Genomic DNA, 15,313 nt, shown 5'->3' on the forward strand with positions numbered 1-15,313 from the left:
CCGCCCTCCCCCACGCCCGCGAGAGGCGAGCGCCGGCCCGGCCCGCGCCGCGCGCCGCCGTACCTGAGCCGCCTGCTGACAGGGTCCATCTTCCAGGAACCGGGCGATGAGGAAGTAGAGCTCTGCGCGGGAGAAAGGGAAGGGGAGACACACAGGCTGAGCGGCCGGGCGGCGGGGGGCGGGGGACCGCGGGCGTAATCGCCCGGTGCCAGCGGCCCCAGCAGCCCCCCGACTTACCCGATCGTAGCTCCGAGAGGCCTTTCCTCTCACAAGACATGTTTATGGGTCACTTCAGGGCCGCCGGCGGGACACCCCGCCGCCGAGGGGAAGCGGGGATGGTGCCGCCGCCTGCCCTATAGCTGTCACTGTGTGTTCACGAGCCGAGCCTCCGCTCCACCATTCAAGCAACGGCGGCGGAGGCGGAGGAGGAGGAGGAGGAAACAACAACTCTCAGGCAGCGGCTACGGCCGCCGCCGCCTCCGCCGCGGATCCCTCCGCCGCAGAAAGGAGTCCGCCGCCTTCGCGGCCCGGGGCTCGGCCTCGGCCTCAGCTCGCGCCCCCGCCCCTCGGCGCAAAAAAAGGAGTGCCTCCGACCCTGCGCCCCTAGCGCCCCAGCACCCGGCGCGGCGAGACCCCCCCCGCCCCCTCCTCCCCGGCCAAAGGTGCGATTTATTTATTTATTTCCAGTCGGAGAAGATGTCGGAGCCGGAGCCGCGGGTTGGCTGGAAAGCGCTTTCTCTGTGGAGGCCGATCGCGGGAGGGAGGGGGCCGGGAACTGCTCCGCGGAGGGATCTGACGCACACCGAGCCGCAGCACAGGCTCTATTCAGTGGCGCTGGCTGGGGCTGAGATGGAAGTTAGTTTCTATGTAGCAGAAATAGGAAACAAATGAAGCAAAACTGCCCAAAGAGGGGAAATGCCCCGAGGATGGGTCTTACTCTCACGCGCGCACACAGACACACACGCAGAGAGCTCTCTCACGCTGGGCAAACTCGGGATCGCGCTACCCTGCCCGAGTTGAATGATAGTGTTTGGTTTCTGTCTCTTGCCATGTGCATGTGTATAAATGCTGCGGATTGGCATCTGTGTAAGTCTTGTCCTGCGTTATTTCTGCAGCCTATGCAAAGTGTTGTGTAATTTATTGGAGTGCTGTATATTGCAATAGAGGTTCGGGCGCTTTTTGTTAAGCACTTGCATTTGCAAGCCCGTTATTTGCTGAAGCCACCTCTGCGTATATCTTTTTTTTTACTGCCATAGCCTTAACCGTACATTTTTAAAATGTTTTTCATTGTTATATAGGCAAAGAGAACTCCTGATCTGTATATACTTCAGATACTCTTTTTCCTGATTGCAAAAAGGCCAGTGACGGCTAATTGGGGATTTGGGATTAAAGAACCTTAAAGCTTTTTTTTTTGAAGTGTTTACAGGAAGGAATAATGTAAACATGAAAGAAAGGAAAGAACGCTAATATTTATCTCTAACTGATGTGGATGTAATTTACTGACAGATCAATAACCTACCGAAGGATATTGAAACAGTATACTACACTTTAGCCAAGGTGATTAGTGATTAAATAATTTAAATTATCTGTGTATCTTGCAGTTGACTTCGTCTTGCTAATTAATGGCTTCTAATTTGATGTGTAAACCATTCCTGTTTACAGTTAATCACGGGAAGACTTCTTGAAAACTGACGAAAAGAGAAAAAATTAATCTTTCGTAAATTAGTATGTAATTACCGGTTTGGTATGCTAAACCATACATCTGCGTTTTGTGATGAGGAGAAGGGCCTTGTTTTTTAAAAAAACGAATGTGGGTGAAATTAATGGAAACAATGGAAAAAGCCATTTGTTAGAAAACAAGGACACCAAGTGATATTTATCTCTAGATGATTTAAGCACTTTTCAAAAAGACTTTAGAATTGATTTTTTTAAGGGTTGCATTTTAAAGGGAATTGGGATAGTCGTTCTTTTGTTAACATTTAACAAAAGATTCTCCTTAAAATTTTTAAGATAATAAACAGTATTTTATGGATCTGGACTAAAAAGGTTAATTGTGTGGAAAGGACCGACAAGCTGTATTTGTGCTTTTCTAGATTGTTTCCTCAAGCCTTGTACCCGCCTAGCTCCTTAACATTCCTAGTGGGAAATACTTGCTGCAACTGCCTTGGGCTGCACTGCAAGACTGCATCGGTGTGATGCCCTATACTAAAACATCCAGAAATCATCATACATGTGATGAAGGATGAAAAAAACCTAAACCTTCTTGAAATAATAGGATGTAAAAACTGCAGTTTATAACAATCCAAATCAAATTAAAAAAAAGAGAAGTTACCATAACTTGTCCCATTGCAGCTTAGTTATCAGAGTAACTTATTTGTTGAAATGGCTATCTTTCAAATATTGAAAATATTTATATTTTTAAAGACAGTAATTCCATTCTAACTATTATAAGTAAAATAGCTTGCTTTTAGATAATTACGTTTCAAAAGACAGACATTTAATATGCCTTTTTGCAATTCTATTTATTTCTGTGACCCATGCTTTCTAGTTTATCTTTTTTAAAAGTATTATATTCTTCAAATAATTGTAATATTTTACATAATGATGTTCTTCAAATAAACAGGCTTTAGGAATGAAAAATTATACTTAGAATCATGTGGTTTTGAAATGTTCATATTAGTCTGATTTTTACTAATAGATGTTTTATCCTTGCAAAGGAAAATAAACCAAATTATGACATGAGATATAAAATTACTCTGGGTAAAATTTTCCATATATATCTTGTGAGTGTTATGTGAACATGGAAAGCTTGTATGATTATCTCATGTATGTTTTTCATTTAGAAATTACGAATGCTCTTTTCGAAGTATGCTACTATACTTAGCTCCTAAAATTTTTTAAGGAAAATTTCCCTTCTCAGTTTTCCAAATATGATGTTCCTGTCATTTTGTCTAACCTTTGACAATGTTTATAGTTTCTTTTTCAGACCTAATTTGAGGATGGTTGTCACCCTGCCTTTGAACTAATTTGTAACTATCAGTCTCATTTAAGAAAATATATATATTAACGTCTAAAAATTAAAACTTCTCTTTAGCCAAATAAATGATTTGTTTCTAACAATGAATGTTAATTTTAATTTTACTAAGTTCTTTAAATGTAACAAATACTCCTTGTAACATTTTAGTTTGTTTAAACAAAACAAATTTCTAGATTATAGCATCATCAGTTAACTATAGGGTTTATTAAGTCATTTATTGTGCATATGTACACAAAAGTCTATACATATCAGAAAATCTTACCTTGAAGTCCTATATTTTAGTTCCCAAGACAATGGAACTTGCAATTCTTTTCTCAGTTAATTCTTTTCCATATAAGGATAGTTCAGATTCCATCTATATCCTTTTCTACTTTTATTTTAACTTGAAAAAGTTACTTAATTTTAACTTGAAAAAGTTATTTTAACTTGAAAAAGTTACTTAATTTTAACTTGAAAAAGTTACTTAACTTTTTCAAGTTAAAATAAAATGGACTTCAAAAATAAAATCTTAATTTAAAAAGATTTTCATGCCTTTTACATAAGAAGGCTAACAAACCTAGTGGAAGTTAGGAAAGTCAACAACTAATATTTTTAACATAATATAGTCTGTTTAGGAGAACTACAAACTTTTCTTGAAATGTGAAAGTTTCTGTAAAATTCATCACTTCTTTTCACTTCGCATCGTATGAAACAAGATAAACATTTAACAAAAAGTTTGTCTTGGTTGTGATAAGCTATTCTAATGAAATCATCAAATGCTGCCATTCAGATTCTTTATGGAACAAGATGGATAGCATTTATAAATAAAAAGATTCCAGCACATTTATGAAATTTGGTTTTTCTCTACTAGCATGAAATAATACATAGCTCAAAAAAAAAAAAAACACCTGCAAACGCTTTTAAAATTATATATTAAATCTTGTTTTTATTGTGATATTATGCTTTTTTTATAGCTATACGTATAGAAATGAAAAAGTAGAAAACACTATTTTTCAAAAAAATGCCTTCTTTTTTAATACTCATCTGTCCTGACAACAAAGTACAACTGTCAGAAGAATCTTGTTTAACACACCAATCTTGTTTAACTCCCCCTTCTGGATTGCTCCCCAATATTGTATGTTTCTGTCCATGTCTCTCTGACTTTCTGTCTCTCAACACACACATTCTTCTTTCTTCACAAAGCTTAAATATATATCAAATTTGAAACAAAGGAGCAGAGACACTATTTGGCTGCTACAGTAAGAATAGAAAAAACCAACTTCAGTAAGCCAAGTCATTATTTAACAATTTGTATTGTCTCCCTTATATTTCACTTAGAAACCTTTTCACTTAAATTAGAGCACAATACCATTTAATCTGTAACAAAGATTAGCTGGTTACCAACAATCAAATAATCTCTTACTTATTTAAATGTTATTAGTAATACACCACTCAACATTTTTTCCTCCAAATTAAATCCTAGTTGCTTAGATTTTTTTTTTAATGTAAGTCTTAATTTGCACAAGAAAGACATATCTTCATGGGCTTATTTATATGTCTTATTTTTCATATCACTTCATGAGTTAACAATTACCAAGATTAAAAGAGAATAACAATTTTAGAATATATTCCCCCCAAGATTTGGAGCAATACAGTGGATGAAAGAGAAAAAGCCGTTCCAGATGTCAGGAAACAAAGTAGAAACCTGTAGGCATGTTCTATCATATGAAGATGTCTGATGGAGAGTGAACTAGACTGAACAGAGAACAGTGGAAGATGAGAAGGTAGACTTGGGGGATGGGATGCAGACGCTTTGAAAGTTGCTAGTAGTGGTATGTTAAATAAAGTATGCTATTATCAATGTGATTTTAAGATGAAATTTGACAACAGGAGTTATGTAGTCACTTGCCTTTACATGTACCTGAATTCATAAACTTTAAGAATCCCAGAGAAGAAAAATTATTTCATGGAAAGGAAAGGGGAGGTTTATCTGAAAAGTTAGTGAAGGATCTCTACATAATAAAAGCACTAAAGATCAAGGACTCCAAAGTAGACACTGTTGGTGTGGAAGGAGAATGGTTGTTTAAAAGAAAAAGATCTGACCACCAGAGTGTCCACAAGTCTGACTTGAGACTCAAATATGAGAGTAAGGCATGCATGAAAGTAAGATCCAACTCAAAATTGAGAATGACGCCAATTTAGATTTAAGCTGACTTTGTAATCAAAAATGGTGTTTCCATTTTCTGAGTTTCTATAGAAAGGCCTAATTTACCACCTTATTTTGTAAATTGCCTTTATTTTTCTTCTCTTATTTATATACTTGGCAAATATCTTCTTGATTTATGCCTCTGTTACTTTATTCCCTTTGATGGGTATACTTCTATGTATTTGTTGAAATAGTGATTAGCTAACTACCCCAACCAAAGAATGAGTTCCATTATACAGTTACAAAATTAAAAGTAATGTTGATAGCAAGTAAATATTTCAACTGAGATGTGTGTGTTCGAAATTTAAGAAAAGCTTGCATTTTGATTTTGAGATTACACCTACACGTCCCATTGCATTCATAATTGTCATGCTTACATTTAAGCGCATGGAAATACAGATATGGATGAAATAATTAAAGTGGATTTTTTAATGCTCATCAAAACTTACCAACTGACAATGATTTATAGAAAAACTAATATAGCCTTTAAATGAGATCTGCTAGTAAGAACATATGTGTTATTTCCTCTCAACAGTTATCAGAAGTAATGTCACTAAACATCATTAGAGAACACCTTTCTTAAGAATATTGAGTAAGTTGTGTCACATGAGAAGGAAGAAATATATTGCCTTTCTGTCTTGCCGTCCTCTCTTCCCTGGTTTGTGCATGTTACACTTTATACTTGTTTTGCCATTCAATGTTTTGGGTTTTTTGGTTAAGTGTGTGTATATAGGATCTCCATCTTTTCATGATATTCCCAAATTTTCAGTTTTCAAAGTTTTTATAAAACTTTGCTTCTCATTCATCACTGAAACTTTAGTTTCCAGTGGTAAACCAAATATGGAAATTAAGATGTTAACTAATTTGGACAGATCCTAAAAGCTCTAAAAATATAAAGATGAGTCTATTCTTTGCTTCATATAGTTGAGGCTGTCACACATTAAAATCTTCAACATCTCTTATTTTCAACTCTCCTTGTTTTTAGACAAAAGACTCGAGAAACTATTTACACAACTGGTATGGAAATGAGGTAAAAACCGTCTGCCTTCCTTCCTATACTTTTCCATAAGGAAAGAAATGAAGTGCCAAGCAGCAGGCATTCTGTTTGTGAAGACTTCATATGCATTTTTGTGTTACTCGATTTTTCTTATTTCAACGTTTTTGCCAAAGTCAAGGTAACTGTGGCCTCTAGACATTAGGCTTTTCTGAGTTAAGGAATTACTAATTTTTTAAAAATTATTTTTGGAGTAATTAAAATCTTTCAGACTTTAGTTTTATAAAGTTTCCAATATAATAGTGGCTAAGGAGGTCTTACCCTGACTCAAACCATTTTGTGACCAATAGTTTTGCTTAACCACTTCGAGATATTTAGGATGGGAAACTCATCCTTCATTTTCAGAGCCAGGTGAAAAAAAATTTTTAAATGAATAATACTTGATGTACACACAACCCAATGACACAATAGTAAAATATTTTTTTCTAATGCCTATTAATATGGCATTCTATTAGGATAATAATTAGAAAGGTCATTTCCTCTTTCAATCAGCCAGTTTCTTATGTGGTCTGTTCTTTTTCCTTTTTATTATTAAGAGATTATTTAATAGAAATTTATTTTTTAAATGTTAGAAAGAAAAATAAATAAGAACTGTCATCACAAGTTCTGGTGACTCGTACTACTTCTGTGAAGCTGTGTTTCTTTCTCCTGGACAAAATTATTTTTTAACATAAGGACCCAAAGTCAACCTTTAATATCTGTCCCTTGTCTCCATATGCCATTCCTATGTCTGTGGTATCCTCATTGCAGCATTCTTACTTTTTCCCTGAAGAACCATCATTTAAACGCTGGCTTGCAGCTTGACACTCGTTATGTACAACGCTGTGTCCAGCACGTGGAGATGCCCAGCTCACCAGTCGCTGAGAGTAGATATGAAGGCTAATCTGAAGCAGCTGAGACCTCCCCCCCCTTAAAAGCAAAGGTCCCAGTGATAGTCTGGCCAGTCTCCAGAAGTGATCAATTATTAAAACCTAACTTTATTTAGGAGCAATAACTCAATTTATTGAATGGGCTGCAAGAGATATGAATCAATGGCTATCCATACCTTTCAAATTTAACCAGGAAGAATTCACATTCCTGAAATAGAAACAGTGATGCACTTGTACATGTAGATTGTTTTTGTGTCTTGTCTTAACCTAATTGCTGTTAGTACAAAATGTATATATTTTACAAATACAAGCAGGGATAAATTCTACCAAGTTACTTGTAGTAACTACAAAATAACAAAATTTTGTGAAATAATTGAGTATAATAGAGATTAATGTGAAAGCATTCTTTTTCAAAGCACTTTTGGAATGAGCATATGATTCCCATATTTAAAAAAAAATTAACAACTAACTTCTAATATTAGTTCCAGTTCTATAATATAAACTATGAAGAGGTTTGGGTCAAGAAGTTCCCTAGCCAAAATTAGATCGAAAAGCTACCAACCTAGAATCAAATGTTGCTTTGACTCCCCAAATTTTTTATAGTGTTCAAGGTTTTTCTTTCCTTTGAGTTTTTTTAAGTTACAAATATCATTCTTTAAAAGTTTAGCTCTTTTTAACTAAGATATTTATGCTTCAACACATTAATATTTGGAATCTAGAAATCAAGTTGCCTTAACTCAGGAGCAATTTTTAAAGCCTATTTATTATGGGAAAATATCAGACATTCCAAAAAAAGTAAAGAAAATAGAAATATGATGCCCTAAGTACCAGATTCCCAGCATTCACAATTATCCACATTTGGTCAATCATATTTTATCTATCCTTCCAACCACCTGCTTTCTTGCTTAAATATTTTAAAATAAACCTCATCAGTACTCCTGTAAATAATTTGGTTGTATAGTTCAGAAGCAAATTCTAACTAGGTTAATTCTTTTATTGATTGATTGATTGATCTATTTACTACATCATATTAAACATTTGTAGATTACCATATTCTAGATACTATTAAACCTTGGAAATTGATTGGCTGGACAAGGTCATTGGAACCCTTTGTAAGAAGTTCTCTTATGGTTGGAAATGTAAAGTGCTAACAAATCAGATATCAGTCAATTGCTTAAACTGCATACGAGATGCTTCATGAACTACTCGACAATACTTAGTATGACATGTGAGATCCCTTATACTCTGCCAACCTCAACCTCTCCACACTAGACTCTACCCACTGGACCAAAAGCACTCTTAACTCTTCCTGTATGGAAACAGTGTTCCAAATATGCTTTCCTTTCACTTTTTGTACCTCCTGATCCCTCTTTCTGGAATTTTCATCTCAAAACGAGACCAATTCACATGCGGTTTTCAAGACACCACCTAATCATCACTTCTTTGAGAAGTCATGGGCCTCTCCTCCCAGCAAACAGCTAGGTGCTCATCTTCTGTGCTTCCAGAACATCTGTATGGCTCAACTGTAGCACAGCTTTAGGTATGTTATAGTTTTATATTGTTCTGATTCACTAAGGTTTTTTTTTTAAGATGATCTCTGCCTTTTAGATTTCTGTATCTCCAGCATATGAAACAATTCTGAATATACAACAGGCACTTAATAAATTCAATGTTTTTTCTTGGAATATATTTATAGATAAAGAAACTATGGTCATTTCTGGAGATATATTAAGATGGTTCCTAACAAGGAGCCCAAATTTCAGCGGACTTAACTGAGGCACATGGAACCGTTGATGATTTTCCCATTGAAAGGAAGGAAACAAAGTATGTATTGTATTTAAAGAAACACCAGAATATCATGTGACATTTGGATATCGGCTCTTTCAGAGCCTTCAGAACAGTATTATTTGAATATAAAATGAAAGGATGATATGGTCACTAAAAGAAGATTGCAGAATACCAAAGTAATGACAGAAAAAGAAGCCTTACCTAAAGTGAATGATGTCGAATTCACTCCCCCACCCAAATTCCCTATGCCATTTAACTTTAACATGTCCTTTTTAGCACATTTTTCTTAAGTGTCTTTTATCTCTTTTATCTTGTGTCCTAAAGAATCAGAAGGAAAACAAACACATGTAAATAGGAGATCAAATAAATGGAATGGTGCAGTCAGATAGCAAATGGAAAAGAGCTTCTGGGCTATTACATCATAATTGAAGATTCCACACATAGGATCACAGAATTAGAGCAGGGAAAGACCCTAGAGATTATCTAGTCCAATCCCCTTTCAAAGAGGCTAAATTATTTGTCCAAATTCACACCCACCTTTTAAAATTTAAATCAGCCTTGCAGGTTTCCTGAGGTTATTGGTGAAAAGGTAGGATAGCTGACTAGCCAAAAGAGAATAATTTAGCATGAAGGAGTCAACATGATTTCTGCATGAGAAATTATGTTTGTTGGTTTCACTAGAGTTGTTTGAGGGGATAAATAAGCATGACTAAGGAGATTTGGAGAGAAAATTTATATTTAAAGTTTCAAAAAGCTTTTTGACAAGTTCTTACATCAGGCTATTTAGACAATCCCCATAAGAAATTGGCTTGGAAAGAAATAAGGGAAAATTTTAGTAGTTAATAACAGATAAACAAGACTCAAGTCCTAATTCTGTTTTTTACTGAGTGTCCTTGGGCAAGTTATTTCACCTTGCTTATCATCATTTTCCCACAAATAATATAAGAACAGTGATTTTACCTAATTCACTGAGCTCGTCGAAAGAGTAAATGAGATAATAATACTATTTATAATAGAAGCTCACATATACTAAGTACTATGTCAGATACTAAATGTTTAACAAATATATCTCACTTAACCCTCACAAGTCCCCCAAGAGGAAAATACTGTTCTTATCTCCCACTTTTTTTTTTTTTAAAGATTTTTATTGGGGAATTGGGGGATGGGAACAGCGCTGGGGAATTGGGGAAGGGGAACAGACAAGTTGCTGTCGTTTTGTTCTTCAGTCTAGTCATGGAGGACGTTGCTTCACTGGCCCAAGCTGGCACTATCATTGTGCTCTTCCCGGGCAAGGCAGATCAGTCGCAGGCTTCTGGATGGCTGCTCATGGCGGCTGCTGGCTGCTCACGCTGACTGCTGGCTACACACAGTAGCCCATGGCAACCCACTGCAGCAGGGGCTGCAGCCTACACCGTTGCCGGTGACTCACGGCAGCCCAGCTCCAGGTTGAGCTGTTGTTCAGCATCTTAGCTGTGGAGGGCAGTGTCACTGGCCCTCATATGTGGGATCCGAACTGGGACCCTGCTGCCCAGAGCTGGCGTCCCAAGCCAGCTGTTAACCAACACACCACTCAGCCAGCCATTATCTCCCCACTTTTAAGATGAGAGAACTGAGGCACAGAGTAGTGAAGTAACTTGTTCTGAGCCATGAAGCTAGTTATTGGTAAGGTCAGGAATTGAAACCAGGCAGACTGGTTCTAGAGTCCTTACTCTTAACCAGTCAGTCTCGTGATTCTTGTGCTATTAATATGCACAAACCTCTTTTCATGCACAGCCTAGGTATATAACAAGGGCTTTAAAATATCAGTTATCACTAGTTTTATGTTTTCTCAGATGGAAGAAGAAAGGGAGGCCTAATCTTGACTGAAGGCCTACTGTAAGCATAACGCATCCTCTTTACAACCAGCTGGGAAGGCCCTAGAGGCCCAGAGTTTCCATGGTTCAGCCACGGTCAGTAGCCAGCATAGGTCAGAAATGGGATTCAGGGAACATTGGTCTTGTTCCAAAGCCCATAAGCTTTTTTCTAAATCCCAGCCTGCACTTTTATTTGGATTCACACTCTTTCATGTTATTCCTCTTCTACCAAAAAAACATGCTTAGTTGTATGATTAGGTATGTACCTAAGACATAGGCACATATACACATAATATCAACGTTTTATTTGACCTATAGGTGAGCAAATTTTAGTTAGGAGGAAATGAAGGATAGCAAGGGAAGAATTCAGTAAGTTTCTGAAGAACAGAAGATGATGGCTGATGTCCCAGAATCCACACTGGAGCCAGTTGAGTTTCACATTTTAGAAAGTGATGGGGCATACAAATGCACCTTAAATTTTACTAATTTTCAGTTGATAGTAAGTTCTTAAGGGGCAAAAGGGCCAAACTAATGATATCAAATGGCAGGATCCTAAGATGAACTGCTAAACAAGGGATCTATGTCATTTTAGTTTATTCCCTATAAAACATTGTCCTAAAAAGGTTTTTGTCGATTTGTGTGTGTGTATGTGTGTGTGTGTGTGTGTGTGTGTGTGTGTGTGTGTGTGTGTGAAAAGCGAATACAAAGTGCCACAAGGAAGAATACTGGAAATATAAAGTATTATCCCATGGTACTGTACATTAACATCAGAAATATTTCTCTGGTAACTTATGATGTTGAGCATCTTTTCATATGATCACTTGCCATCTATATTCTTTGGTGAGGTGTCTGTTAAGGTCTTTGGCCCATTTTTAAAACTGGGTCATTTTCTTGTTGAGTTTTAGAGTTCTTTGTATATTTTGGGTAAAAATCCTTTGTTATATGTATGTTTTGTAAATATTTTCTTTTAGTCCATGGCACATCTTATAATTCTCTTGACATTGTCTTTCACAGAGTAGACTTTTTTTTTTTAATTGGGGCATGGGGAGAGGGGAACAGCGCTGGGGAATTGGGGAAGGGGAACAGACAAGTTGCTGTCCTATTGTTCTTCAGTCTAGTTGTGGAGGACGTCACTTCACTGGCCCATGTTGGTATTATCATTGTGCTCTTCCCAGTTGAGGCAGTTGCTCGCCAGCTGTTGAACGGCCACTCACAGTGGCTCACAGCAGCTCATGAAAGCTCACGCCTGCTGCCAGCCAGCCCCACTGCAGCCTACGCTGTCGCCTGCAGCTCAGGTAGCCCAGTTCCAGGTCAAGCTGTTGTTCACCATCTTAGCTGTAGAGGGCGCAGCATCACTGGCCCTCATGTGGGATCCGAACCGGGCCCCTGCGCTCAGAGCTGTCGTCCCAAGCCAACTCCTAACGAATGCGCCACTCAGCCAGCCCCAGAGTAGAATTTTTTAATTGTAATGAAGTCCAGCTTACCAATTACTTCATGGATTGCAGCTTTGGTGTTCTATCTAAAAAGTCATCACCATACCCAAGGTTATCAAGGTTGTCTACTATGTTATCTTCTAGGAGTATTTATATACTTTTGCACTTTACATTTAGATCTATGAGCCAATTTAAGATAATTTTTGTGAAGGGGTAAAATCTGTGTCTAGATTTATTTTTTTTCATGTGGATGTCCAGTTGTTCCAGCAACATTTGTTGAAAAGGCTGTCTTTGCTCCACTGAATTGTTTTTGCCCATTTGTCAAAGATCAGTTGACTATATATATGGGGGTCTGTTTCTGGGCTCTCTATTCTGTTCCATTGATCTATTTGTCTGTCCTTTCACCAATAGCACACTATCTTGATTACTGTAGATTTATATTAAGTATTGAAGGTGAGTAGTGTCAGGTCTTCAACTTTGTTCTTGTCCTTCTATATTGTGCTGGCTAGTCTGGATCTTTTGCCTCTCTGTATAAACTTTAAAATCAGTTTTTCAGTATTCACAAAACAACTGCTGGGATTTCAATTGGAATTGTATTGAACCTACAGATCAAGATGGGAAGAACTGACATCTTGACAATACTAAATTTCCTATCAATGGACATGGACTGTCTCTCCATTTCTTTAGTTCTTTGATTTTGTTCATTAGAGTTTTGTAGTTCTCCTCATAAAGATCATGTATATAATTTGTTACTTTATACCCAGGTATTTCCTGTAATAGAAATGGTATTATGTTTTTAATCTCAAATTCCACTTGTTCATTGCTGGGATGTAATAAATATTCTGTTGAAGATATTTGAGTCTATGTTCATGAGAGATAATGGTCTATAATTTTCTTGTATTATCTTAGTCTGGTTTTGGTACTAGGGTAATGCTGGCCTCATAGAATGAGTTAGGAAGTATTCTCTTTGCTTCTATTCTCTGAGAGATTTTAGAGCATTGATATAATTTCATCCCTATATGTTTGGTAGAGTTCACCAGTAAACCCATCTGGGCCTAGTGTTTTCTGCTTTGAAAGGTTGTTAATTATTGATTCAATTTCTGTACTAGATATAGGCCTATTCAGATTGTCTATTTCTTCTTATGTGAGTTTTGGCAAATTGTGTCTTGCAAGGGATTGGTCCATTTTATCTAGTTTGTCAAATATGTGAGCATAGAGTTGTTCATAATATTCTATTATTCTTTTAATGTCCACAGGCTCTGCAGTGATGTCCCCTCTTTCTTTTCTTATATTAGTATTTGTGTTCTATCTCTTTTTTTCTTAGCTTCCTGGTTAGAAGTTTATCAATTTCATCGATCTTTTCAAAGAACCAGCTTTGGTTTGGGTGACTTTCTCTATTGATTTCCTGTTTTGGGTTTCTTTTATTTCTGCTCTAATTCTTATTGTTTCTTTTCTTTTGCTTACTTTGGATTTAATTTGCTCTTCTTTTTCTACTTTCCTAAGGTGGAAATTTAAATGATTGATTTTAGCTCATTTGTCTTTTGTAATATATGCATTTAATGCTATAAATTTCCCTCTAAACACTGCTTACACTGCATCTCATGTTTTTATAAGTTGTGTTTTTATTTTCATTAGTTCAAAATATTATTAAATTTCTCTTGAGATTTCTTCATGACCCATATAGTATTTAGAAGTGTGTTGGTTAATCTCCACATGTTTTGGGACTTTTTAGTTATCTTTCTGTTACTGATTACGAGTTCAATTCCATTGAGGTCTGAAAGCAGACATTGTTTGGTTTCTGCTGTTTTTAAAGTGTTAAGGTCTGTTTTATGGCCCAGAATGTGTTTTATCTTGGTGAATGTTCAGTGTGAGCTTGAGAAGAAGTAGTCTATAGATGTCAATTACATCCAGTTGATTGTTGGTGCTGCTGAGTTCACCTATGTCCTTCTGATTATCTGCCTGCTGGATATGTACATTTCTGATAGGGGGTGTTGTAGTCTCCAACTATGATAGTGGATTTATTTATTTCTTCTTACAGCTCCACCAATTTTTTGCTTCATTCAGTTTGACACTGTGTTGTTAGCTGAATAGACATGAAAGATTTTTATGTCTATTTGGAGAATTGACTGCTGTATCATTATGTAAGGCCCATCTTTATCTCTGATGACTCTTCTTGCTTTGATGTCTGCTCTGTCTGAAATTAATATAGCTATTCCTATTTTCTTTTACTTAATATTACTCTGGTATGTTTTTCTCCAACCATTTACTTTTAATCTACTGTGTCTTTATATTATATTGTGGACAACATTTGTTGGGTCTTGTTTCTTGATCCACTGTGTCAATTTTAATTGGTGCATTTAGACCACTGACATTTAAAGTGATTATTGATGTATTTGGACTAATATGTACCATATTTGCTAATGTTTTCGATTTGTTGCTCTTGTTCTTTGCTCCTATTTTTGTCTTCCACTCTTTTTTTTGCCTTTTGTGATTTTAATTGAGCATTTTATAGGTTTTATATGATTTCACTTTCTCTCCTCTCTTAGCATATCAATTTTATATACTTTAAAACTTTTCTTAGTGGTTGCCCTAAGTTTGCAGTGTACATTTACTAACCCAAGTCCACTGTCAAATAACACTATCTTACCTCATGGGTAGTATGAATACCTTATAATAACAAAATAATCTTAATGCCTCCCTCTCATCCCTTGTATCATTATTGTCATTCATTTCACTTATATATAAGCATACATAATCATATATATGCATAAAATATATACATAAGCATACGTAATTAAATACATTGTTGCTATTGTTATTTTGAACTAACTGTTATCAGTTAGATCAATTAAGGATAAGAAAAATAAGTCTTTTATTTTATCTTCACTTATTCCCTCTCAGTGCTCTTCTTTATGTGCCCCGGCCTGCAGGGCATTCAACAGGAACCCGAACAAGCCATCTCTAAAAGGGAGAAAATGGAAGATACAAAGAAATGGAGGCAAGACAGGGATCTGATCAAGCCTCAAATTTTATTTTAGCAGGAGGGGTTTATATATGTTCAAAGAGAAAGAGGAAGTAGACTGATGGGCGGTAG

The 15,313-nt window shown here is 36.6% G+C and overlaps 1 protein-coding gene and 1 long non-coding RNA gene across 3 annotated transcripts in view; one reads left to right on the forward strand and one right to left on the reverse strand.

Annotated features, from left to right (window-relative positions):
- The window catches only part of PHIP (PHIP subunit of CUL4-Ring ligase complex), a 116,625-nt gene extending 116,200 nt beyond the window's left edge, over window positions 1-425 (reverse strand). Inside the window, exons 1-2 of the mRNA XM_019651911.1 lie at window positions 238-425; window positions 34-122 (exon numbers count right to left, since the gene is read on the reverse strand). Of these exons, the coding sequence (XP_019507456.1) occupies window positions 34-122; window positions 238-277 (129 nt within the window). The 5' untranslated portion in view covers window positions 278-425. The remainder of the gene's footprint in view (window positions 1-33; window positions 123-237) is intronic.
- Window positions 426-608: 183 nt separating this feature from the next.
- The window catches only part of LOC109387805 (uncharacterized), a 33,511-nt gene continuing 18,806 nt past the window's right edge, over window positions 609-15,313 (forward strand). Inside the window, exons 1-5 of one of the 2 annotated variants that reach the window (XR_002125096.1) lie at window positions 4,129-4,800; window positions 5,758-5,814; window positions 6,208-6,252; window positions 8,543-8,685; window positions 8,842-8,969. This is a non-coding gene — a long non-coding RNA (uncharacterized LOC109387805). Of the gene's footprint in view, window positions 1,087-4,128; window positions 4,801-5,757; window positions 5,815-6,207; window positions 6,253-8,542; window positions 8,686-8,841; window positions 8,970-15,313 lie in introns of those variants that run through there. The other variant, XR_002125095.1, reaches the window with a different exon arrangement.

Source organism: Hipposideros armiger, unplaced genomic scaffold (assembly GCF_001890085.2).
Source record: "Hipposideros armiger isolate ML-2016 unplaced genomic scaffold, ASM189008v1 scaffold_169, whole genome shotgun sequence".
NCBI classification, from domain to species: Eukaryota; Metazoa; Chordata; class Mammalia; order Chiroptera; family Hipposideridae; genus Hipposideros; species Hipposideros armiger.